The sequence below is a fragment of the Triturus cristatus genome, chromosome 2_1 (genome assembly GCF_964204655.1).
Source record: "Triturus cristatus chromosome 2_1, aTriCri1.1, whole genome shotgun sequence".
Lineage (NCBI taxonomy): Eukaryota > Metazoa > Chordata > Amphibia > Caudata > Salamandridae > Triturus > Triturus cristatus.
The window spans coordinates 505,696,217-505,722,158 of NC_140581.1; the positions used below are offsets into that span (position 1 = coordinate 505,696,217).

The 25,942-nt window shown below is 45.7% G+C and overlaps 1 protein-coding gene across 2 annotated transcripts in view; it reads left to right on the forward strand.

Annotated features, from left to right (window-relative positions):
- Positions 1-25,942, forward strand: part of CCDC125 (coiled-coil domain containing 125) — a 413,732-nt gene that overhangs the window by 336,500 nt on the left and 51,290 nt on the right. For both annotated transcript variants that reach the window (XM_085632389.1, XM_085632387.1), the window contains exon 9: positions 5,035-5,136. In XM_085632389.1, coding sequence (XP_085488515.1) covers positions 5,035-5,136 — 102 coding nt within the window. The remainder of the gene's footprint in view (positions 1-5,034; positions 5,137-25,942) is intronic.

A 25,942-nucleotide genomic window follows, 5' to 3' on the forward strand; every position in this document is an offset into this window, starting at 1 on the left:
TGACTCCATCTGTTTGGGGTCTAGTCAGTATTGACAGGGCTATTCTGGGTATACCGCCATCCCAGAGCAACACTCTCGTAGTTTTATCCACCCTTCGAAGAATATGTCTGGGGCCGGATAGAGGGTATTCTACAGGACACATAGCAGTCTGGGTAAGTATATCATCTTATAGAGGATCACACGACCCAAAAGTGAATTATCAGCTTTCGCCATCTCTCTACATCCCTTTGTTAGGCCTCCAAGACCCTTTTGTGGTTCTCTTGCATATATAGGGCTACATTCGGTGTTGCAAAAACTGTATTGATTCTTATTGGAGAGCTCGTGCCACTTTCACTTCTTCCCTGGAGCATGGACCAAGCACTGATTGATTTCTTTATTAGTGTTCTTCAGCTGATGGTGCTCAGTCCAACACTTGTAACAGACCACATTGTTAATGTACTTTGAGCAGTAAGGGACACCCAAAAAAATTACGATATAAATATATCAGTAGCTTCCAGGAACATTTTTAGCTATGTTGATGTGTAACTAATATGGCCTTTACCAGACAGGCTAATTCTCTTTTGATAACTACATGCCCTCGGGGGGATCTATTAAACGACAAGATAGTCCAGTGGGCTGTGTCCTTACAGATATATCTGCACAAGATATCAGTATAGCCAAGCCTGTCTCACTCATCTGTGTGAGATTGATAGAACAAACCCAATTTGATGCCCACATCTAATACCCACTTTAAAGTTTTGTAGCTAAGTTCTTGTTGGCAGGCGTGCTGTCTAATTGGAAGGAGATATGTTTTTTAGGTCGAGCCTAGAACAGCGCATGCGCTGTTGCTCGAATTTTTGTAAGGGGATTTTCAAAGTGCTGCAGCCGCTGGCCTAAAGCCTGCGTGCATGTGCGCGTGAACGCGCGCAGCCGCCATATGTCTCCGTCACGGGTACTGTACTTCATGAAGGCGCTTTTGCTATAATCGGGCACCGGCGCTTTACTTTTAGTGTTAAAAATAAAGCCTCGGTGCCGCGATTATAGCGAAAGTAAAGAAATATATGCTTGTTTCTATTTCTTTACCTTTGGTATAATCGCGGCACCGGCGCTTTACTTTTAATGTTAAAAATAAGGCGCCGGTGCCGCGATTATAGCAAAAGTACTTGAACTGTATCTGTCGTGATTTCGGTTGATCTACTTCCCTGGTTATATTTCCTGATGGATTTTAGATCACTTCTCATCGTGGACTTCGTTGCAATATTTCAAAAGAATGAATCAGCATAGTAGTTTGAGGGATGAGAAAGCTGTTCAGGACGGTGAATGTGTAGTTGCCAAGGGGTCCCCATGTCATGTGCGGCCCGTTCAGTCATCCACAATATCTTATCAAAGAGTCCTCTACTTGCTAGGATTTTAAGCCCATACTTAAACTGTGCATTAGCACTACAAGCTCAAAGTGGTGCTGGCTGGAAATCCAGAACTGCGGGTGTCACATATGAAACCAAGTCACTGTGCAGCCCTGGCACCCCTGGAGAAGTGCAAAACACCTAAGCACTTCTTCATTTCATGAGGTCACATATTCAGTCTATTTTTGCCTTAATGACTCAGTGGATTGCAGACATGTGGTGTTCTGCAAATGACACGATGCTTCTTAAGGTCAGTGAGAGGTTTAATGTAATCACCTCAGCCATATATATATATATATATGTAAATTAGTTCATTTGTATTGACCACTTTTTTATACCTCGCACCCTCTGCACTGGTTGTCCTATTTCGATATTGTGATGCTGTGAGATTATATTTAGTTGCCATGATACTTTGAGCCCATTTATTGATAACACTATCATAGCAATTGTGAATCTGGTACCGTCTGTGTGGTAGATCTGTGGTTCAATTTTTACGCATGGGATCATTGTATTTTTGTTTTACAACTTGACCCGGATTCTAGTCTGGGTAAATGGGTCCATCCCTGTATTTTGTTGTATGACTAAGTACGTCACAGCTCCCTATATTTGATCCTCTGTTTCGTATGATTCCATGTTGATGGTTTCTGGTCCTTTCTGCCACTGTTTTTTTTACAAATAGCCATAGCTACTGCTTACATGCTTCGTTCTTCGTGTTTGTCCAGGGAAGCATTTTAGGCCTTTGCTTGCCTGCTTCAGCCCTGCACGTCCAGCCTGAATATCCAGTTTCTGTTCTGCTAGCCTAATCTACTATTTATACACAAGATTATGAACGAAGAGAATTGCCTCAGTTACAGCGATAGCAGCCAGAAAGTTCTTTATGCCTTTTTAGGTCGAGCCTAGAACAGCGCATGCGCTGTTGCTCGAATTTTTGTAAGGGGATTCTCAAAGTGCTGCAGCCGCTGGCCTAAAGCCTGCGTGCATGTGCGCGTGAACTCGCGCAGTCGCCATATGTCTCCGTCACGGGTACTGTACTTCATGGAGGCGCTTTTGCTATAATCGGGCACTGGCTCTTTACTTTTAGTGTTAAAAATAAAGCGTCGGTGCCGCGATTATAGCGAAAGTAAAGAAATAGATGCTTGTTTCTATTTCTTTACCTTTGGTATAATCGCGGCACCGGCGCTTTACTTTTAATGTTAAAAATAAGGCGACGGTGCCGCGATTATAGCAAAAGTAAACAAATAGAAACAAGCATCTATTTCTTTACAAAGAACAAGCATTGGCATAGCCAATAGGTCTCGCTTTTGGGACCTTATAAGTATTTGTTTATGCAGCACAATTTCTTTGGTGCAACAACAACTGTTGCATGGTTAAACACTTACAAGGTCCTAAAGGCGAGACCTATTGGCTATGCCAATGCTTGTTTTAATTTCTTACTAAGATGCATGACTAGACTCATTGGGTACATAAGCTGAAAGGAGTTATGTCCCAGGAATTTTTAAGAGCCATGCAGAGAAAAAACACAACAAATCTAGTTCTCTTTGCCCAATCCTGCATCGCCAACATAAACTTTAATTTGTTAGACAACTTTCTGTTAAGGATTTGTGATGTAATTTCTTGACTGTTCCCACAGGTAAGGGAACTATATCCTCGCTGACACCTGAGAAGCAGCTTTCTAACTAAAGGCAGACCAGTTGTTCTTAGCACAACAGAAAAGCTGCTATTTAAAGCTATCCGCATGATTTTTGATTCATCTTTATTTTAACAAGATATATTTGCATGTTGTGCTCCAAAGAACTTGATTCAACATTGCATACTGTGAGAATGGGTAGAAGGTTGATCTTGTGTTGTGCCTTAGGAAAGTAGGGCAACATTGGTAGAGCCACGAATCTACTAACGCATCACCAAGCTATTTCCCAGAACACCCAACTTAAATATATCCAGTTCAACATTAAGCACAGGGCTTAGCTTACCGCTGAACGGCTCAGTGGAATACATAGCGGAGCCAGACTGGAATGTCCTAGGTGCCATACTATCATAGCTGGGGTAAAACATATGGTATTGGCCATGGTTAAAAGATTACAGGGGCAGGTTATCTGCTGCTACAGGATGCTGTGAACTATCAAGTTTGAGATTTGCATCTTAGGGTTATTATTTCATCGCTCCAAAGCCACTTCCAGATTTTTAGGCCTCGCCCTATTTCTAGATAGACAAGCCATAACATTGACACTGGTAGCCTGAACCCCCCATAGTAGCGTTTTGACATGGTTCTGCCCTGAGATGGGCTGAAGCAGAGTGTGGCTGCCTGCAGGAAGTTTCAGGAAAATACTAATGGTGGGCCAATGGGATGACCTGCTAAAGGCTCTAAGGGACGGTACCAAAGATGACATTAAAACTCCGAAATGTGTATACATTGGGACAGCAAAAATAAACTAAACAATTACCACAGATCAGAGAGGAATTGCAAACTCCCCACCTCCTGCTTCCTTTCTGCCGCTTGAGTAGATTTTTACACGAGCGGCAGCTTTCTCAACGCGAGCAGACAGTTTCTAAACACGAGCGATCGCAAGCATACACAACCACTCACAATGAGAAATTTGATCACATGCACTGAGAAATCTTGATGGGACCGCTCGCCAACTTGACGATGACAAATGCGAGCATGGGTAAAAAAAACTCTTCTCTGCTACGCGGAGAGGAGTTTTTCGGAACTCCGCGAGATCCGCGTAACTCGGAGTATGGAAATCTCAGCAAATTCTGTGAGCGGAGCAGAGTTCACCGCCCGGACTTAATAAGTACATCAAATATTGTACTAATGTGTTAAACCAATGAAAGACTTAAAAAAAAAAATGCGAGAGAGACATAGATTTCAGTGATAATACTAGCAGTTAGAGTATTAAGATGCATTGTAGATTGCTATAATAAAATTCTATAATTTCTAAATGAAATGATTATAACTAGGTAGAATACCCAGGCTTAATCTCCGGTGCAATAATATCCATATGATGGAGCAATTTTAGTCAATGGATTCTCCTCTGTATTTTGCATTTCTCCCAGAGCTTAGAGGATTTTCATTTCTCACCAAACTCTAATTCAGGAGTTAGGGTGTGATTTAGAGTTTGGTGAATGGGTATTCCATTACAACTTGGTGGATATCCTGTCCACCTTATTGCATGTCCATTAAGGTATAACACACTTGAAAAACGACAGCTGTGATATTTGTCAGATTTGTGATGGAGTGCCCGTCCACCAAACTCTGAATCAGACCTTTAGTCTTAAGGGATGTAACAACATATATTGGAAATTCACTTAGCTGTATGTTATCGCAAATGATTTGATTTAATTTCAAACATCCTAAAATGTTTTCCTGATAAACGTGGATTCTGAACAGCTGTTTTGCTTAGTCTAGGTGAGCATCCATCTTAAAATATTATAATTATACAATTTTATATATATCTAGCATGACTATGTGAAAACTAGACTATTTAAGTTGTAGTACCCCTAAATGTAAACATAAGCATTTGTAAAAGTATGAAGAACATTACCAAGCTACCATTCTTAGGTGAGGCATTCTCAGATGGTCTGTAAAGATACAGTCATATTCAAATATGATCTTATGTGATTCTGAGTAATTTGTGCATTTTTCATGTTGAAGCTGGCGGTGCTTGGAGCTTGTAACTGTGCTGGTGAAGATCCTTGTGCCTGTGCGAAAATGTCAGCTACAACTCGAAAGCAGCTTCTTCATCTCAAGCAAGAGGTAACTTCTAGTAGGTGAACAATAGTCCTTCAATGTGATCATTCTTAAATCAACATCTTTCCACAATTGATGTAGGGATTTAATGTTATGCTCACATTACAAATGGGACGTGCACAGCATTCTCATATGTTATTAAATGTCCTTCTCAACCCAACATATAGGTCTTTATTTACAGGAGGGTGGTAAAATGCCAAAGATTGGTGTATATTTTGTTGTAACAATTCTCATTATTAAAAACTCTTTGTTACAGGGGAAACACCTATATTTATTGGCACGAGTACCTTGGTATTGTAATCTTAATTCTATAGTGAGGACTTTAATGAGTAAAGGTAAACGTCAAGTACAATATTCTACAAATCCTGATGTGAAGTTATGAAAAAAGGATTGTCATACATTTTGCTGCGTTATGTCTATGAAGAGAACCTCTCTCTCTATTGTGTTTTACTTAGTTGCTCATGGAGGCTTTAGGACATATAAGTTTTTATTCCTTTGCAATACCTGATGTATTTATTGTCATTGCGCAACATTCTGCACTACATTTATTGTGTATTTAGATAGTGCTTCTAGCTAATATATTCATTTGAATATCTGATGCGTAGGAAAAAGCATGAGAGCTTTAGGATCTAATATGAGTGTGCACAAGAATTATTCCACTATTTCTCTCAACTTAAATCCTTATTGTGAGTTTTATTTTTTTCCAAAAAGACCCTTAGAATAGTTTTTCCCAAACTGTGGGTCACAACTCACTTGTGGGTCGCCACCCTATTCTGGTGGTTTGCGAAAGCAATAAATAAAGATGCCTTTACATTTTGTATTTATCTAGTCACGTCATCTGTGCGTTAAAAGACTGAGATCAAATGTGAGGCTGTGTCTTTGAGAAATTGCTCATTATTTTAACATGGTGCTTGGTGCCTCCTTTTCTTTCTCGTGACTGCAAAGTGAGAAAAGTTTTTAAAAGGATAGAATGTCATATTTTTTATAACACACACCAACATTGAAATACCTGTATAGTAATTGTACAAATATTTCAAAAAATATTAGTGTTTAGAAAACCAAAAATGAAGCATATGTTTTGTATTGTGAAGTCTGTTGGAAAGAAACAAAGATTTAATTAGGATCAAAACAAATCATGACATTCTAGTTGGTGATGCGCAAATGATAAATATTCAGGGGTGGCTTCTCTGATATGGCGGAGGAGTGTCACACCCCTGCTGAAAGCCAGCAGAGGCAAATTAAAAAAATAAAATGATAATGAAACAATTTTATTATCATTTTATTTATCACCTGAGCCAGAGCCAGCCGGGTCAGGTTGAGCCATTCTCAGCTTTTGGAGGAGTAATGGGCACTACTGAGTGCACATGTTGGTTTGGACGCCCATCTTAGTCTTTGACTTAGCCTTTCTTCAACCGGCTGAGTTGCATAGAACTGGGTTGAGAACAGTCCCAGGGTCCCAGGCACTGTCTGAGCGGCAAACCAGGCCGCTCAGACCAATCTCAGCGCATCTCTTATGCTGGTATGGCATGAGAGAAGCACTGGGAGTGGCATCTGAGAGCCTGCACAGTGTGCACCAGCCTTGGACTGCAGCAGTCGAGGATCGGGAGAAAGGAGCAAGGTAAGTACAATCTTAAATATTTTTAATTATGTCTGATGTGATTTTTTTTTGTTTATATTCCCCCGCCCCACCACTTCATAATGCAAGCAGCGGTTCCTTTAAATATTCACTGAAAAAGATTTCCACTCATAATCATTCATGTAACAATTAGTTTTTTTTGATAAACAAATTTTTATTGGTTTCCCAAAATGCACCAGCCAATCATCAAGACACCATGATAACAGAGGAATATATGCATTGAGCTGGACAACCCAAAGGCCAAGGACATACAAATTCAAAAAGACAAAATTTGGAGCATCCCTGGCGAGACTAAACCATGCCCCCCAACCACTTCCCCCAGACCCTACGATACTTCTTGGGGCAGCCACGCGCTACATACATGGTCTTCTCCTGCGTGGCGCACCAGTCAACCCCGGCTCGCCATTTCCCAACGGTAGGAGGATCAGGGAATTTCCAAGCAGTCGCTATGTCCCTCTTAGCCACTACCATTGCCGTGGTATAAAATAGTTTTTCATTTCTGGACCCATCGAGCCCGTATGTGATGCTTAAGATCGCATGTTTTGGGTCATGTGGGATCTCCCACCCCAATACCTCGTTGAGTTCCTCCTCAATGTCTCGCCAGAATCGCTCCAAACGTGGACATGTCCATACCATATGGAAAAAGTCGGCTGGCTCGTGACCGCATCTAGCACAGGCGGGGGTCAGCTGGAGTCCTGCGCGATGCAGGCGCGACGGTGTCAGGTAGGCGGCATGTAAGAAATAAAGCTGTATCATGCGCAGTTTGGCGGAGGCGGTGACTGTCCTGGGGGCCATAAGGGCATCACGCCAGTCCTTCTCCTCCAAGGTGCCCACTCAATCCTCCCATTGAGTCGGCAGCCGATCGAGTGATGTTGGGGTATTATTAATGAGTGTCCGGTAAATGCGGGAGATGGCCCCCCTCCCCAAATCCCCCAACATGATTTGTGCCTCAGGAGGGCTATGATCCAGGAGTCGTGTACCAGTCGTGTGGTGCCCTTGAAGAGCATGGCACAGCTGTAAATATCTGTAAAACTGCGAGTGATGTAGGGAAATCTAGCTTGAAGGTCTTTAAAGGACCCACCCAAATGTCACCCAGTTGGGAAATGGTAACAATTACTTTTATCAGTGAAACTGTATGTCTATGCACGTTTGGTGGCCATTTCAATTGAAAATGTGCTGTCTGTAAACGACAGTGTGCTACCACATGATGCTTGATCCATATATTTACAACAGTGTGTTCTAAAGTGCACCACCAGCTACATACTATACCCTTACCACTCTCCTGCTAAATACATTTGCTACTCTTTCTGTGAAGATAGAATTTATCACAGATCCTATGACTTCAGTGATGTAACATCGTTCCAGCACTGCTGGTGCAAAGGTGCTGAACTATGTCCCTAATTCCAGTCAGTTTTAAAACAAACTGCAAGTATTCCCAAGTAAGGGTCCGAGTGAGCCTTCTAGTATTTTTTTTTATTTCAAAAAGCAGTTTCAACAGAGAATGTGCGCACTGTACATGATCATTCACAATCATCCCACATGTGTATGACTTTCACATATAAATTGAGAAATATGGATATGATCTAACGGATAAAGCTGCTGACTTTCTATCCATGGAATCACGTTCAAGTCCAGGCATTAGCTCTAAATGGATATGAGGCTCACTAACTTGAATCAAAAAGTCAATTCCCAGCTGGCCAAGGCATCATAGAGTGGGTTCTGGAGTCTGAGAGGATTTCTGTTCACTCTACATCTGAAACCTGAAGAAGGACGGTGGTCTCAGGCCTATACTGGACTTCCAGCCATTGTATGCCTTTCTGAAGAAGGTCAAATTCAAAAGTTCACTGTAGCTCAGTACGTCTCTGTTGTGGATCCTAAGGACTGGCTGGTGTCCCTGGCTTTGCATGACACATATTTTCATATACCTTTCCTGCTATCTCTCAGATGCTACCTGCCGTTCACGGTGGGGATGGAATGCTTCCAGTTCATTGCTGCCCTACAGCCTTTCCTGGATCCCTCAGGTGTTCATAAAAGCAGTGTACCTCAATAACTTACTTCTCAAGGTGCTTGCTGCAGTCAGTCACAGATCATCTCCGAACAACTGACAAGTTTGTGATCTCCTTGGAGGTTTCCATCAATGAGCAAATGTTCTACCTGACTCCTAAGCAGAGGCTTCCCTTCATAAAGCCTATCCTATAAAGGAGGTAGCATTCAAGGCCTTTCCAATGCCATAGTGAGTCTGGGATATTCATATGATCCCAATATATTGGGATTAGAACTGGGTCTCGGTGAGGATGGTTCTGAGGCTTCATGGGCTCCTGGCCTTGTGCATCCTCCTCATCCTGTCTGTTAAATGGTACATGCAGACCCTATTTTGGAACCTAATGTTTCAGTCGGCCCAGCACCAGGGTTGCCTCTCTTAGACTGTCCAAATCTTACAAGAGATAGCTCAGGACCTCATGTGGTGGTGGATGAATGCAAACCTGACTGGAGGCAGGCCACTCTCCCACGACTCCATGTTTGCGCCATGCGCCTCACTGCTTGGATTATGGGGCTCAAATGGGAGAGGTGGAGTTTGAAGGCCACCTACATATTACCCGTTTCAAGCTTCAGGTATTCCGTTTTGACAAGAAAACATTTGTTCTAACCATCAAGGGAAAGCTGGTACAGGTCCTGATGGACAATACGACTGCCATGTGGTACTGAAACCAGAAGAACTTGGTGGGGTCTTGAATCCTTTGCCATGATGTTGTATGCTTCTGGAGGTGGCTGGATCAGTAGAAGATCTTTTTGGTAGCCAGCCACCTAGCGGAGTCCCTAAACAATTAGCAGAGGAGCTGAGCAGACAACAGCTGATGGACCACTATGTCATCTCTATCACAAGGTGGAACAGGGCATCTTCGATCAGTGCTGCATGCTCTGTCATGATCTCTTGGCCACCATTAAAAATGCACAGCGTCAAAGCTTCTGGACACTGGTGTTTTTTCGCAAGAGGTCATTGGGAGATGCATTGCATCCTCAATGGGACACAGTTCTCCTGGACAGATTCTTATCACTGCCTCTCCTACCTTGAGTTTTGAGGAAAGTCATGACAGTCTTGAAAGTCTAATGTTGTTCTCTTTGTTTGGTCTTTGACCCAGTATGGCCTTGCAGCTGGCACCGTTAAGGGTTGGTTGTCGACCCCTTTTGGCCTTTTTATGTTTGCCTGATCGACTTTCTCTCTATAAAACCATCAGTTGTGATGCATTTTTATAGGGTCCGACACGAATGTTCCTTTCAAAACCATTTGTCATGCCTTAGTAGGACCTAAATCTAGTCCTGCCGTTCCTTGTGTGCATGCTGTATTTGCCTATGCACAGTTGCTCGCTTTTTCTCAAGAAACATCTTTATTTTCATCTTCACTTCTGCATGTCACGTGAGTGAATTACAAGGGTTCTCCTTGTATCCGCCTCTTTCTTCCCGTAAAAAATTGCAGCTGTGGATTCAGTCTACCTTTCTGCCAGAGTTGATATCACCTTTCCATGTTGGCTAATAAATCACCCTGCATCCTCATTCCACCTGGGCCAAGGCCGCTACAATGGGATTGGCAAGTGTTCTGATATCTGCCATGCTGCAACATGGGTGTCGGTGTACACCTTCACAAAAAGCTGCTGGCTTCAAAACTGGGTCAGACATATGGAGTCACTTTGCCTGTTCGATCCTTTAAAACATCTTGATCTGAGTCTACTGCTCAGATCCTCTACTTTTGGGATGTACTGTTGTGGTATCTATTCTAGAGGGTAGGAATCTACAGTTAGAAGGATCCATTTGAATAACAAGTTACTTATCTTCAGTAATACTCTTTCTATGTCTTTTTAATGATCCTTTACTGTGTTTTTAATTAAGAGATATGACGCATGAATAAGCTATCAAAATCTAGTCTAATTAAATTTCAGTCGGGTAAACATGTTCAAGTAACATAGTATTCAAGGGATCTGCAAGGATAAATTAGCCAAAGTGCTGTACTTTAAAATCTAAAGACTTGCACTTAGCCTTTCTCACAGTTCAATAGGATATGAAATAATAATAAGAGGGGGAGGGTTAGGCAGACCAAACACACTAGTCTATAGCACGTCGCATTTAACTTTGAACATTTACCATTAGAGAGGGGTTAGGACCGCTATTCGGCCGTGTCATATGTACGACCTTGTTCAGCCTGACTGGGTGGCTATTTAAAGGAGTTTACAGAGGGGGTAGAGTAACTTATCTGGTTTATGGGTGTTGGCCGAGAATGGGGAAACCATATGTTCTAAAAAATGTCAGACTAGTCATGCATTTGAAATAAAATGTCTTCATGAGAAGCTGTTATAGATAAGTGTGCTGCTTCTAGCATCTAAAAATTGTCATTGTGACTGTTGCCAATGCTGTGTCAGTCCATCGTTTTGTATTTCGGGAGTCCCACCTGTAGCATGTAGAACAGGTACTTACAGCGGGTGCTATTTCCATCTTACTTTTTGTATTCTGTCCCACAAGGATAATCGCAAATGGGATGCCCAGACGTGGGCCCCGTGCTACCTGTTCCACTGGAATCAAGCTATACCTGGCTGATGAGCACTTATCAGGGTGAAACTGGTCCTATGTTTCTTGTGTTCGGGTTCAGGGAGGACCTGTCTTGGCAGTTCACGCTAGACTGCTCAGATTGGAACAGGGTCAAGACTGATTAGCAAATGGCTGGGTCCAAACTGAGGTGGCTTCGTGGGTGAAAAACATTGGATTGGGATGCAGCCCGAGCGATCGCCAGTGGCTGAAATTAATTCAAGCATTCCATCCATCACCTTGTTATTGTTGCAATTGACACCCTAAGTGTGGCGGGTATGCCCAGACGTTGGTCTCATGCTCACTGAGCCTCCGGAATCTAGCTATACGTGGCTGATGAGCCCTTATCAGGGTGAAACCGGTCCTAAGTTGCTTGTATTCCGGGTCAGTGAAGACCTGGCTTGGCAGTTAGGGCTGGATTTTTCCCATTGGAGTAGGGTCAAGACTGATTTGCAAATGGCTGGGTCCAAACTGAGGTGGATTGGTGGGAGAAAAACAATGGATTGGGATGTGGCCCGAGCAATTGCCAGTGGCTGAGATTCATTTAAGCTCTCCATCCATCACTTTGTTGTTGCAATATCCATTGAAGTCAGAAGTGAAACATGATATGAATATATGCTTCTGATATAATTGCAGTACCAGAGAGTGATAGTGCCTTGTCACTCAGCCATGAAGACTCCTCAATCTTTAATTGTTAATTGTTACACCAGACAAACTTACTGCATTGTACACTATTATAGAAATTTGAACTCTCACAAACGTACACACGCAGTGCAAATGTGCACAGTACTGGACAGATGACAAATTTAGTATGGAAAAAATACATGATGACTCTTCCATTGTCAGAACATAGCACCTAAATTAGTATATTTGATGGATTTACATTTGGTGATATATAGTATGAGTATATGCGATTACTATAAGGGTATAAAAAGAGTCCAGGTTTGATTTGCATTCACTTTGGTGAACATTTAGAAAGAGCAAACAGAATAATTTATATTTTAGACCAGCATGGATATAACATAAACATTTGTAAATTAAAGATTATCTTCATTAGTGTAATCTTTTTGGGATATAAATTATCAAGTGAAGGCAAAGGATTGGCGTGTAATCAAAGGGGGGCAAAAGAGTTGATTGTTTACAGAGGTCCTGTTCCTATGCTCCTAAGTGTGTACCTGATCTATCAGAAGGAGACAATTCCTCTCTTTTGGCCGAGGTGATAAAAATCACTATCTGCCTGCTGTTTTTTAGTCTCGGGGGGGGTCTGTATTTCAGATCTTAATGCCCTCACACACCTGTTAGGGTGTCATGCCTCATCATTGGGCGCTACTCGTCGGACCGGCGCTGCAATGTCCAACGGGCCTGGTGGCATCTTTAGCGGAGATCTTCTGATCTGAGAACGCCGTATGTGAAGGGTGTGTGTGAGTGAAAAGTCAGTGACTCCTAATTTGTGTAATAATTCAAAGAGTGATTAAAATAGGCCCTGGCCCTATCAATTCTTTAATTTGGATGTCGGGGCTGGGACTAGGTAAAATCAGTGGGGCTACTGCAATGATTCAAGGTATCTGGGTAGCCTTTGGTTGACTGGGGTCAACATGTTTTGTGTCTTCATTGCTCCAAGATTAAGCGACACTTCTTCAGGACCAAGGGTAGATCTATATGTGTATTAACCTAGGTGGGGGGGGGAGGATCTACACCAAATGTAAACAAGTCCCTAATTCAGGATCTTGTAGAAAGTCTCCGCCTCAGAACAGTAGGACAGGAGGCTTCATAGGTGAAGGAAAAGCGGCCTGACCTCTGGAACGGGACCACCTAGTGTGGGTGCAGGCTTGCCGAAGTTCCAAGTTGTCTCCTCCTCACCTGAATATTGAGGTCCAACAGTAGCCGCACTGATTATTCCTAGTCCCAGGAGGGTTAAAGGCTTATGAAGGAATGATCAAAGCTTTAGGAGGTGGCGATGCCAATGTATTTAACACTATAATGAATGATTTTGACACATAATTTGCACCTAAAGTTTGTATTGGAGTTGTAAGGTTTAAATTCTTTCACTGGAAACAAGAAGCTAATGAAACCATTGATGAATACGTTTCAGCTTTGAGAAAACTTGCTGATGATTGTAAGTTTGATCATTTAGTTGATCAATTTATCAGACATCAAGTAGTAATGCACAATAATGACCCAGCTGTACAAGATAGGTTGTGGATAAATGGAGATGCTGAGTTAAAAGATATTTTGAGCATTGTAAGAAAGGCTGAAATGTCTAGTCGCAGTGCAAAGTTGCTTAAACAAGATGCCGTTATTGCAGAAAACTCTGCAGAAGTAGTCAGCAAGATCAAAGCCAAAATGTCTACTTCCAAAACAAATAATTCGGTAAAGTATAAAAATGACACAACAAAAAAAAAGAGTATAATCACAATGCCAATGTTAGATGTTATCGTTGCAATAGTCCTTCGCATCTAGCTTCCAGTAAGACATGTCCTGCCTTAAGGCAACGATGTTCAAATTGTGGTATTGTGGGTCACTTTACCAAAGCTTGTAAGAGGAAAAACAAAAAGAAAGTCAAGTGTCTGGATGAGGGCAATTATGATTCGAGTGATTGTGAAGGTAGTATTAAGAAACTTACCATCAATGATTCCAGTAATTCTCAAAATTTAAATCCGAAGGAGTTATTTATTTGGAATATTTATGACAGTAATAATAGAACCTTAAAAAAACCTTTGTGTACCATGTTCATTGGAGGGATTTCAGTACAAATGTATGCTGATTCTGGATCGCCATATACTATTGTTGATGAAGAAACGTGGAAATCTCTTTTTGTTGCACGTTTGGGTGATAAACTTCTCGAACCTGATATTCAACCAGTAGGGTTCTCTGGAGAGAAGATAGATATGGTTGGGTACAGATCCTTGGTCTATAAATTCAAGAATAGACAGACCAACAGCAAACTATATGTTGCCAAGAAAGGACCTTCAGTTTTAGGCTGGAAGGACCAGGGTAAATTAGATATAATTCTCAACCCTAACAGTCCAGATCCTGTCATGGTGCTTAATGAGGATCATTTGCTTTGTAAGGAAATGTTAGAGAAGTTTCCCAAAGTCTTTAATGGAAGCATAGGAAATCTTAATGATTTTGAGCATCACATGAAGTCTAATGCTTGCCCAAAAATACACAAAGTCCGACAAATTCCTGTTCTCCTCAGGGATGATGTTGAAAAAGAGCTGGATAAATTGGTTAAAGCTGACATCATTGAACCCATTGAATCCGCGGAGTGGATTTCTCCGATCGTAGTAGCTAGACGTAGTAACGGCAAATTGAGATTGTGTATTGATCTTAGACATCTAAACAATAATATTGTAGTAGATAAATTTCCTCTTCCAAAAATCTCTGAAATGTTGTCTTTGGTGAAAATGCAGAGTGGTTTTCTTCAATAGATCTTTCTGCTGCTTATCATCAGATTTCTCTTGCGGATGAGAGCAAACAGTTGACAGCCTTTATCACCCCTTTCATGTGTTTCCAGTATAAGAGACTTCCTTTTGGCTTAGCCTCTGCGGCTGCTATTTTTCAGAGGTTGATGTACCATTTATTTGGCCAAATCAAAAACGTGAGACGTTGCCAAGATGATATCCTTGTTTTTGGTGCTGACAGGAACGAACATGACAAAATTCTTAATGAAGTCCTTACAATCCTGGAGTCAAACGTGTTAACTGTTGAGCATTCCAAGTGTAAGTTTGCTGTCAAATCTATCACGTACTTAGGTCTCACTATCAGTAAAGAAGGTATTTCTCCCAAACGCTCTTTAATTGATGCTATTCGTGATGCGCCCAATCCCAAAAGCAAGGAGAAAATCCGGTCTTTTCTGGGACTTGCTGAATTTTATTCCAGATTTGTAAAAAAAAAAATCCTCAAAAATGTTCTACATTAGGCAACTCCTCAAGAATAAAGTCAAGTTCTTATGGAGCACAGAATGTCAATCTGAATTTGACAACATCAAACGTGCCATTGTAGAAGCCCCTGCTCTAAAGGGATTCGATCCTGATTCAGACAATATTGTTACTGTAGATGCCAGCAACAAGGGTTTGGGTGGTGTATTATCCCAAATAAGAGCTGATGGCAATGAGAATATTGTTGGTTATGCTTCCCGTGCCTTATCCCCTTCTGAAGAAAAAAATTCTGTCATTGAAAAAGAGACCCTTGCATGTGCTTGGGCTATGGACCATTTTTTATCTTTATTTGGGGGAAGTCCTGTGTGATACGTACTGATCACAAACCATTAGTCAAGTTACTTACAACAGAAGGAATTTTGAATGCTTCAGCAAGAATCGCTAGATTGTCCTTACGGTTACAAGATTACATTTACCAGATTGTGTATGTCCCTGGCAAAAAAAATGTTAATGCAGATTTCCTGTCTAGATTACCTATCGAGATGCATGAGTGTGACCCTTCTGACGGGGGCGTGGCTTGCACTCCACCGAGCATGGACGCGTGAGCTGGGAGCTCCGTGTCAGCCTCGGGAGTTATCCTGTTATAAGTTTCCCTGGCGGCGCCGCGGGGCCCGAGGCGGGCCCCCCGTGCTTGTGCTGAGCCTGCCTGCTGACCGAGCTGCATCCCGGGCCCGGGGGGCTGCCGTGCTCGACGCCTGAGGCGGATTCCATCTGGAGAGGCCTGGCCATTGTGCCTGGGGCCTGTGTGTGGCCCTGAATCCCCGACCTCGCGTGATTCGGGGCCCGCCGGAGGAGAGAGGCGACCCGGCGGTGACGGCGTTTGGACTACGTGGAGACCCGCGGGCCCAGGGACGGGCAGATTGATCTTTATCGGCCCGGGGGCGCCCGGAGGATCGTGGACGGCCGGCGGTGCTGAAGTCTGCAGCGGCCGAGGAGGTACGGGTGCGGTCGCTGCGCTGACGACAGCGAACGCAGGGCTGGGCCTCGCATCGGTGCCCTGGGGACTGGCCGGGAGGGCGGACTGCGGCCCCCCGTGGGAGCGGTGCCGGAGGTGCTGTTTGGACACGGCGGAACCTTCATGGTGCGGTGCGCCTCCCCCTTGCCCCCTCGCTCCATACGTTTCGCTATGGGGGAGAGTTTACCCATGGAAGGACTGGTGAAGATGGCTGCATTCCCGTGAGTACGCCGCCCTGAAGCCTTGTGGCCCGAGCGTCTTGGAGGGACTGGCGCGTAGAGGTCGTATCGAGGGGCCTGTTACGGCAGAGCTACAGGGCAGTTGGCGAAGTGGGACAGGGCACCCCCTCACATCCCTGCTGGGTCCCTACTTTGTTGAACGCGCTGATCTGGATGCCTCGGAGGGGTTGGCTCAGCTTGGAGGCGGCGAGTGGCCCTGGTGAGCGGGTCATGGCGACCCTGGCATAGCGGCTGGGGGCATTGCGAGGGTGCCCCGAACTACTGTACCCGGAGTGCGACGGGGGCTCTCGAGGTGGTCGGCTTGCTTGAGACACAGGATACAGTCCCCCCTCCTGGTGGACCTGATAAGGCGGCTAGGTGGAGTGATGCCCCCTTGACTGGCGGTGGTTGGTGCTCCCATCCCTGAGCGGCGCTTGAAGACCCAGGGGAAGCCTTTGGGGTGATGCAGGGCAGCTAGAGTGGTGGCTGCTGAGTGGGGCGACTGGAGCGCAGTTCTTCTTCTTTGGAGGCCGCCGCGGGAGGTCTATTGCTCGCTGAGTCGGGGCGCGGTGCTCGTTGTCGGCTCATGGGGAAGCCGACGCATTGCCCGGGTGCGGCCCAGACGGATCAAGTGGAGGACCCGCCTGGCCCTCAAGACAAGGACCCGGTTGGGGCCCTGGTGGCGGGGCTGCGGCAGCAACAGATGGACCAGATCCTTAAGGCAATATCGGATACGAGGGAGGCACTACGCCAAGACATAGCGCAGGTGTCCATGGGCCTTGGACTATTGCGTGCTGACCATGGCAAACTGGTTGACCGCGTTAGAAACACGGAACTCAAACTCGAGACACTGGAACCGGCGCAGAGGGTGACAGAGGCATCATTGGATGGCTTGTCGCGCAGGGTGCAGCTGCTAGAGAAGAGGGCCGAAGAGGCGGAAGGGCGCAACAGGCGCAACAACGTGAGGGTGGTGAAAAAATTGAAGGGGACAGCATGGTCAGCTATCTTGAAAAGTGGTTGCGAGAGGTGGTGGCACCGGAGGGTCTATCGCAGTTCTATACCCTTGAGAGGGCTCATCGAGTGCCTGCCCGCCGCCCGCTCCAGGCCGTCCCCCGAGGCCGGTGATTGCACGCCTGCTGCATTTCAGGGACCGTGACCTTATATTGTAGAATGTCCGGAAGTCTGGCCCATACAGAGTGGACAATGCCTTAGTCTCCCTTTACCCTGATTACTCTCAGGAAGTCCAACGAAGTCGCTTTTCATTTATGGCAATTAAGAAGGCCCTTCGAGCGGAGGGGATCCAGTATGCCCTGTTCTTTCCGGCACGTTTGAAGGTGATGACAGATGGGACTGCCACTTTCTTTGATACACCGGACGACGCATGGCACTGGCTGGAGCAATACCGCGCAGGTGGCAGTGGTGCCGTGCGAGGGGACTTGGAGGCTGGGACTCGGCTAAAACTTCACCGGAGCCGCCGAACCAGGAAGCGTGTGGCAGGCAGACAGTCGCCATCGCGCTCTCAGACGGAGCTGGAGCGACAGGCGGCTTTACAGGCGGTCTCTGTCATTTCTGGGGCGGTGGCTGCGGCCTCGCTGCCACATACAGGGTCCCGGAGGGGGGGGAGTCAGAGGGGTCGGTGGATTCAGGAGAAGCAGCTGGACACTTACCAGAGGTCACGCCGGGCACGGCAGATGGCATGTTGGATGGATGAGGATGCCTGTTTCGGATCTATGTATGGCATAGGGAGGGGTGCCAATAGCCGCTTTGTGACACAGTGGGGAGCAAGTATGGTTATGCTGAAGATGGTGGGGGGCACAGTTCTTGGTTCAAATGGGGGGGCGATCTGGGAGGGGGTGGCTTCCTAATTGGGGTGGTCCGCCGGGGGCGGGGCGCCGCCGGCAGGAGGGGCATTCGAAAATAGAGGCTGACGTATGGGTTGGGTTGGTGAGATCGCCGTCCGGCTTGTGCTGGTGCTGGGTCACCCCCTCTACCTCACACTTACTATGAGACTCTGGTAGTTGCCAGGGTATTTTCCTTTGTTGGGTGTGTGTTTGGATGGGTAACTATGATTTAGAGCCTGTTCTGGGGATGGGAGGGTTGCGGGGTTATCGGGGATGGTTCATATGGGGGGGATTTGTCAGTGTGCCCGCTAGGCCGTATAGGATTGTGTTCTGTTGTATTCTTCCGTATGGCGACCCGACTTGAATTATAATGTGTCACTTGGAACGTGCGAGGGCTGAATTCCATGAGAAAACGTTACAAAGTGCCTGCATATTTAGTACGCAGAGGGATTCAGGTAGCCTTTTTGCAGGAGACACATATAGACCAGGTTGAGGGGCGGGCACTGCAGAAGAGATGGAGAGGGCAGTTATTTTACACTACCTTTTCTGCCTTTACTAGAGGGACTCTAATTTGGATACGGGCCGGGATTCCTTTCCAGCCTATGAATACGCTGGTGGACCCGGAGGGGAGGTTTGGGGTGGTGTCAGGTCGGCTAGATAGCAGAGATGTGACATTTTGCAGTGTCTATGCCCCGAATTACGACTGCCCCGCGTTCTTTGCACGGCTTTCTGGGAGGCTGGCGACGTTTTTGGTTGGCACGGTGTTTCTTGGGGGGGACTTTAACTCCGTCACAGATGTAGAACTCGATCGTTCTCACCCCCCGCTAGCCCAGTCGGCGGTACGCAGGGTGGCTAAGGTGAGAAGGGACTGGCAGGAAGCGTGGGGCCTGGTGGATGTTTGGCGGGTGCACCATTCGTTTGATAGGGACTATTCATTCTACTCTGTCCCGCATGACCTGCATGTTCGGCTTGATGGCTTTGTGTGTACTCCGGGGGCCCTGGAACTCACGCGCCATAGCGAGTACCTGGCAAAGACACTCTCGGACCACAATCCCTGTCTGATAATGATACTCTGGTCACGGCAGCTGCAAGTGATTCCGACGTGGCGTCTGAATCCGCTAACGTTGGAGGACCCTGTGTTTAACGCGGAGCTCGGGGGGGGCGTAGAGCGCTACTTTGCAGGCAATGCAGGGACGGCAACGAGCAGGGACGCGCTTAAAGCGGTGGTTAGAGGGATTTGCATTTCGGCTGTCGCCGGGACGCGCAAGGTACTGTTACAGGATATTGATCGAGCTGAGGCTCAGCTGGGCCAGGTGGAACTCGATGACCACACAAATGGGGGCGCCCGGGAGGAGGTGTTGGCGGCGCGGGAGGGGGTGGCCACTCAGGTGGAGCGGCTTCGTTGCTACGACTATAGGGAATATATGGTTCGAGCACACGCTGAACGGGACAAAGTATGGTCATTGCTGGCCTGGCTGGCTAATCCGGTTGTTCGGGGAACCCCGATAGTGTCTCTATCGACCCCAGCAGGGGGCCTGGTCTATTCGCAAAAGGAGGTCAATGACCAATTTCTGGATTATTACACTTTGCTGTATCGGAGTAAAATGGGGGACCTGCCTGACGGTCTAGACGCTTATTTAGAGGAGGCAGGGTTGCCGCACTTGGACCCGGACCAGGGATCTGCATTGGGGCGGAGATCTCTATGGGAGAAATCAGGGCAGCGGTTCAACACATGGCTAGGAAAAAGACTCCAGGGGCTGATGGCCTTCCAGTGGAGTTCTACGCTGCATATTGGGACACTTTGGCTCCGTGTTTGCAGGCAGTGTATAAGGAGGCGTGGGACTTGGGTAGGCTACCGAGCACTATGAGAGAAGCGATCATAGTACCGCTGCTGAAGAAGGATGGGGTGCCCACCTCCAGGATGGCGTACAGGCCACTTTCCATGCTCTCGGTGGATTCTAAGATTCTTAGTAAGATCTTGGCCACACGCCTCATGGGCCACATGAGCACATTAGTACACCCGGATCAATCAGGTTTCATTCCCAAGAGGAATAGAGCGACGTGCATTCGACAGTTGGTGCGGATCCTAGGGGAGAGAGGGGAGGGCACATCGGAGGCCGTGGTGCTGTCGGTGGACATCGAAAAGGCATTCGACAGTGTGGAGTGGCCATATCTGTTTAGGGTGCTGAAGGGGTTTGGCCTGGGTGATCACTTCGTGCGCTGGACCAGATTGTTATATAATTCCGCAACAGCGAGGGTCCGTACGGGACGTACTATCTCAGCGGCTTGCCAGGTGGGGAGAGGCACTCGTCAGGGTTGTTCTCTGTCCCCACTTTTGTTCGCGCTCGCAATTGAACCGCTTGCTGCACATGCACGGACGGGGCGCTCCTATGAGGGTGTTCAGCAGCGTGGAGAGCTCCATCATATATCCCTGTTCGCGGATGATCTCCTGCTGTATCTAGCTGATGCGCGGGACTCCTTACTGGGCGCCAGAGCCCTGCTCCGGGAGTTTGGCCGCTTATCGGGGTTGCAGGTGAATTGGGCTAAGACCTGCCTGTTCCCTCTGTCCTCCGGAGCTCGGGCGCTCTTGGCGCTTGACGAACTGCGTTGGGAACCTACCTGCCTACCGTATCTGGGCGTTCGCATATTTCATGCTCCTGCCGGTCTGTTTGAGGGAAATGTGGGCGGCACGTTGCGGGGGCTCCGGGGGTGTGTGGTGTTTTGGCGCACTCTCCCACTGTCGGCGGCCGGGCAGGTAGCACTGCTGAAGATGGTAGCGCTGCCCCGATTGCTTTACTTTTTCCGTACCCTGCCGATATGGATTCCGGTCTCTTTTTTTAAGATGCTTCGGGCACTGATGACAGAGTTCATCTGGGGATCTAGCAGGTGGTGGGTGGCATTGGCCACTCTGATGAGACCAAGGGAGGAGGGAGGACTGGCGGCCCCAGATTTTGAATGGTATTATTTGGCGGCACAGCTACAATGGCTTACACAGGCTGTGGCGCGTGAGTTTAGAGGCCCTGAGGGCCCGCAGGGCAGGATCATCCCGCGGCACATGTTGTCATTCATTGTGCTCCAGCAGAAAATCAGGCTGGACCAGCTCACCCTCGAGGAGCGCACACTCCGGCTCTGCTGGCTTCGCAGTCAGAAACGGGCAGGCTTCGTGGTCCCATATGCCCCGGAAATCCCTTTGGGCATGTGTACGGCCCTCCCACATGGTGGGGATTGGTCAGCGTTGGCGGGCTAGGAAGAGTGCGGGGTACACATGGTCAGAGATTTGTACAGGGATGGTGTCTTGTTGCCATTTCAGGAGTTGCAGCGAGCCTTTGATTTGCCGAGGGGGGATTTTCTTCTTCACACCGCCTTGGTGTCAGGGATTCAGAAACACTGGAAGATGGGGCTGTCGGAACCCCCAACATCCCTGGGGTGTCAATACGTCACTATGGCGGCGGGTACATTTAAGGCCATCACCTGTCTCTATAGGCGGCTGTCCACGGAGAGGCTTCCTCCCCTGGATGCTTTGCGGGAGAAATGGGAGGGGGATCTTGGTATGCCTATTCCAGAGACGACGTGGTCGCAGTTGTTGCGACGAGCCTGGAAGGGCACGCGCAACGCTAGGTTTCAATTGGTCCAATTCTACACTCTCCACAGAGCCTATTTAACTCCGGCAAAGATATTGCGGTACTTTGGAGGGTCCCAATCTCCGTGTCCTAGGTGCAGTGCGGAGGGGTCTGATTTTGGGCATATGTTTTGGTCATGCCCGGGATTGGGTTCTTATTGGGTAGATGTGGTGACGTGTTTGAATCAAGTGACAGAGCGTGCGTTGGAAGTGGAGATGAGAACTTGCATTTTGTTTTGGTTTCCGCATACCCCCAGTACCAAAATCACGAGCAAGTTTTATGATTTGGGGTTGATAATGCCGAAGAGGGAGCTCACCATGCATTGGAAGGCAAGGGCTGGCCCGAGCTTTCGAAGGTGGAAGACGAGCTTCCTGGCCTGGGCAGGGAGTGAAGGGACGCTTCGTTTACAGTTGGCCAGGCGTGCCTCTAATGACAAGGCGCTGGATGCTGCCCGGACGTGGGGAGCGTTGGTAGAGGGGCTTCGTTGTCCGGAGGAACAGGATGGAGGGGACAGGGCTCCTGTGGGAGTGGACCAGAATGCGGAGATGCGGTGGGAATCCCCGGGGCTGCTGGGGAGACTGCCCAAGATGACCTAAGCACTTTCAGCGAGGAATCAGCATCTGCCCAATATATTGAGAAGGGTCGAGGGGTCAGGATGCGACCTTGGAGAACACATGGGTGGCAGTGTAGAGCCTCCTGTCTCTTGTGAATGAGGATAGGGCCCGCACCATTGTTCTGAATTAGGGTTTTCTTGACGCACGGGCGTTATATGCCCCAGTATGGGAGGGATTGATGCGGGCACACTGACAAGGGGGGGGTGGGGGTAGAGAGGGGGCGGGGTGGGGGTGTTAGGGAGAAAATGTTGAAGATTGATTTCTCCTGATATGTCTTCTGATGATTACGCCTCTTGCAAGAGGCCATTGCTTGAAACGTTGCCATTTTGTTATATTGGATGGAGGAAAATCAATAAAAATCTTTTACAAAAAAAAAAAAAAAAAAAGAGTGTGACCCTTCTGACTTGGACATTGAACAAGTTGCTTTAATTCACAATCAAGGGTTATCCAACCTTGATGAAAGGGAATGGTCAAATGGTTATAAACTTGATCCTATTTTACAAAAGTTGACAATTTTTATAAATAATGGTTGGCCTTGCAAAAACAAACTTCCTAAGGCTTTTAAAGCCTTTTGAGAAATCAGACATGAACTTTCTGTTACCAATGGGTCCATTTTCAGGGGTGACAAAGTTATTCCTCCTCTTTCAATGAGAATGAGAATTGTTAAACTTTGTCATGAGGAGCACAGTGGCATTGTTAAAACCAAGCAGAGGGTCAAGCAATGGTTTTGGTGGCCGGGCATTGAATTTTTAATTGAGAGTTGTTTGTGAATGTTTACCTTACTCTAATTCTGACAAATCCTTAGTCACTCCCGAGACCTAAATTAGGTGAATCTTTTATCCCTAACAAACCTTGGCACACTATTGCCATTGACATTATTGGTCCAGTTGGGCTGGAGAAGAAATATGTTATAGCGCTCATTGACACTTTGTCTCGGTGGCCCGTCATTAAGGTTGTTAACAAGATTAATTCTGAAGAAATCTTGAAGTTTCTTGACAGAACCTTCATTGAAGAAGGTTTACCTGTCCAAGTTATTTCTGACAATGGAGTCCAATTTATGTCTAACTTGACCCGAGAGTATTTTAAAAGAGCTGGCATTAAACACAGGACAACCTCTCTTTACAGCCCTTCTGGTAATGGCATGATTGAAAGATTCAATAGAGTTTTAAAGAGTTCTATTCAAATCGCCGTCCAGAACAGTTGTGATTGGGAAGTGCAAATTTTTAAAACCATGTGGATGTATAGAACTACACCTCATGAATCTTTGGAAGTAACCCCTTTTGAAGTCATGAGAGGTTGTGGTGCCAGAACAAGATGTAATCCTGAGTGGTTATTAGAAACTACTTTCACTGCTGTTCCTGTTGAAGTCATCAGATCTAGGAATGTTGATAAATGTAACAAGTATCAAGAAGCGTATAATCAAAAACATAATACTAAGGATGTTTTTATCAAAGTTGGTTCCTGGGTCAGGGTCAGGTAACCCTGGAAAACTAGTAAGGGTGAAAGTCAATACTTTAAACCTTTAAGAATTAAGAAAGTCTTAAAAAATGCTGTTCAATTGTCGGATGGTAAAGTTTGGAACCTTAAAAGGATAGCCATTTTTCGCCCTCCTTCAAGTTTGTCTAACAAAATTCCTCCCTTGAAAATTACACGCTCGCATGATTCTCACTCTGAGTGGGACATTACCACAAAGGATGATGTTCCTACCAATTGTGATGGAAATTTTAATAGCACTCCTAACTGTGTTAATATTGATTCTGATTCTTCTAATGTGAACAATAGTATTGTCATTTCGGGGGGAGGTTGTAATGTGGATTTACCATCTAGTGACGAGCAAAACAACATGGAATTACCATCTGGAGGAGATCAAGGAGGAGAACAAGTCAATGCTGATGTTGACCTTCCACGTTGTGACAACAAACGTATTCATTCTAAACCTAAATAGTTGTCAGATTATTTTTGTAATGATGTATCTTAATTTATCGTTTTTTGTTTTGTTTATTTTGTTAGGGGCAAGATGTGTTATGTTATGTTAAGATTTATTGCCTATTATCTTCTTCTGTCTCGCGCTTCTCATCTTGTTCTCGCTCCACTCCTCCACGTCAATGTATGTTCTAGAGTGTGGGGACGTGGATGCTGAGTCGAGAAGAGAGCGGAGGCGTTTCTCTGCTGATCCCAGTGTTTGATGAATAAACACTTTTATCTACATTCCTGTCTCCAACCATCTTTACAACATCCACAACATCCACTGGACCCCCAGTAAACCCTCAATCCCAATGCTGACTGCAGGATCTACTGTATCTGCAGCTCCTTCTAGGATGTATATCACATGCTTCTCACCGTCTCCACTGATCATTGAATCAACTCTTGATACTTAAGATTTGGAGGTGCCATGTTTCTCCATTCCACATAAATTAGTTTAAAAAGAGAAATGTGTTCAGCAACAGCCACTGTTCCCTGTGTGGCCGTCTTTATGCTTTCAGCTTTCGCACCTATCTGCAAAGTCACATTAGATCAAGGCCTTTGCCTTGTTTGATCATTTAGCATTGCACATAGTGGCATATAATTATTATATTCTCTGGAAAGCTTACTATCATTCCCAGGGTGTCAAATATGTTGCCTAGTATTTCTGCTATGAGCCTCCATGCTGTATTTTTACTTTGCTGTTCATTGAGGCTTTAAGTCATATAAGTCATAATTCAATTACAATAGCTAATGCATTTATTTTCATTATTGTGTAACAACGAGCATGTTTTGATAGTACACTTGTAGTTCCTTAATTCATTTGAATAGACGGTGCTTAGGAAAAAAGGCTACGAGCTATAAGATTGAACTTGTGTGCCAGAGACTTCTTATCTCTCTCATCATATATCAAGGTCATGAGGGTTATTTTTTCAAAACAAATGGCTCGGAGAGTATATGGTAGATGTTAACTTTCCTTCTCCATAAGAGCGATCACAACTTCAACAATATTCCAGACAACTGAGCCATGCCAAGGCCTTCTGTGTGATATTGTGTTAAAACACTTTTTCAACAGCAGAGACACAATTTGGCCTAGCCTTGTAGACAGGCCCGCAGACTAGAAAACATATGAAGTTCAGGTATTAATGTGTGTTGACACTTTTGAAATACTGACCCTTGTTACGGCAAAGCTTTTGATGATTAAAAATTAGGCATAAAAGGATTCTTAAAAATGGACCGTATAATATGTTGTCTGCTTTCATAATAGTTACATTTTGTGCTTACGCTACATTACAACTGATTTCTGAAATCCTTTTTCATTTATTGTGCAATAAAATTAGCTTAAATTAAAGCCCTTTTATATGTGCTCTAGTGGTAAATGGTTGCAAGAACTCACAACAGTACTTCAAAAGTCTCTAGCATTGCTACCTAGCCAGTACACATTATCTCC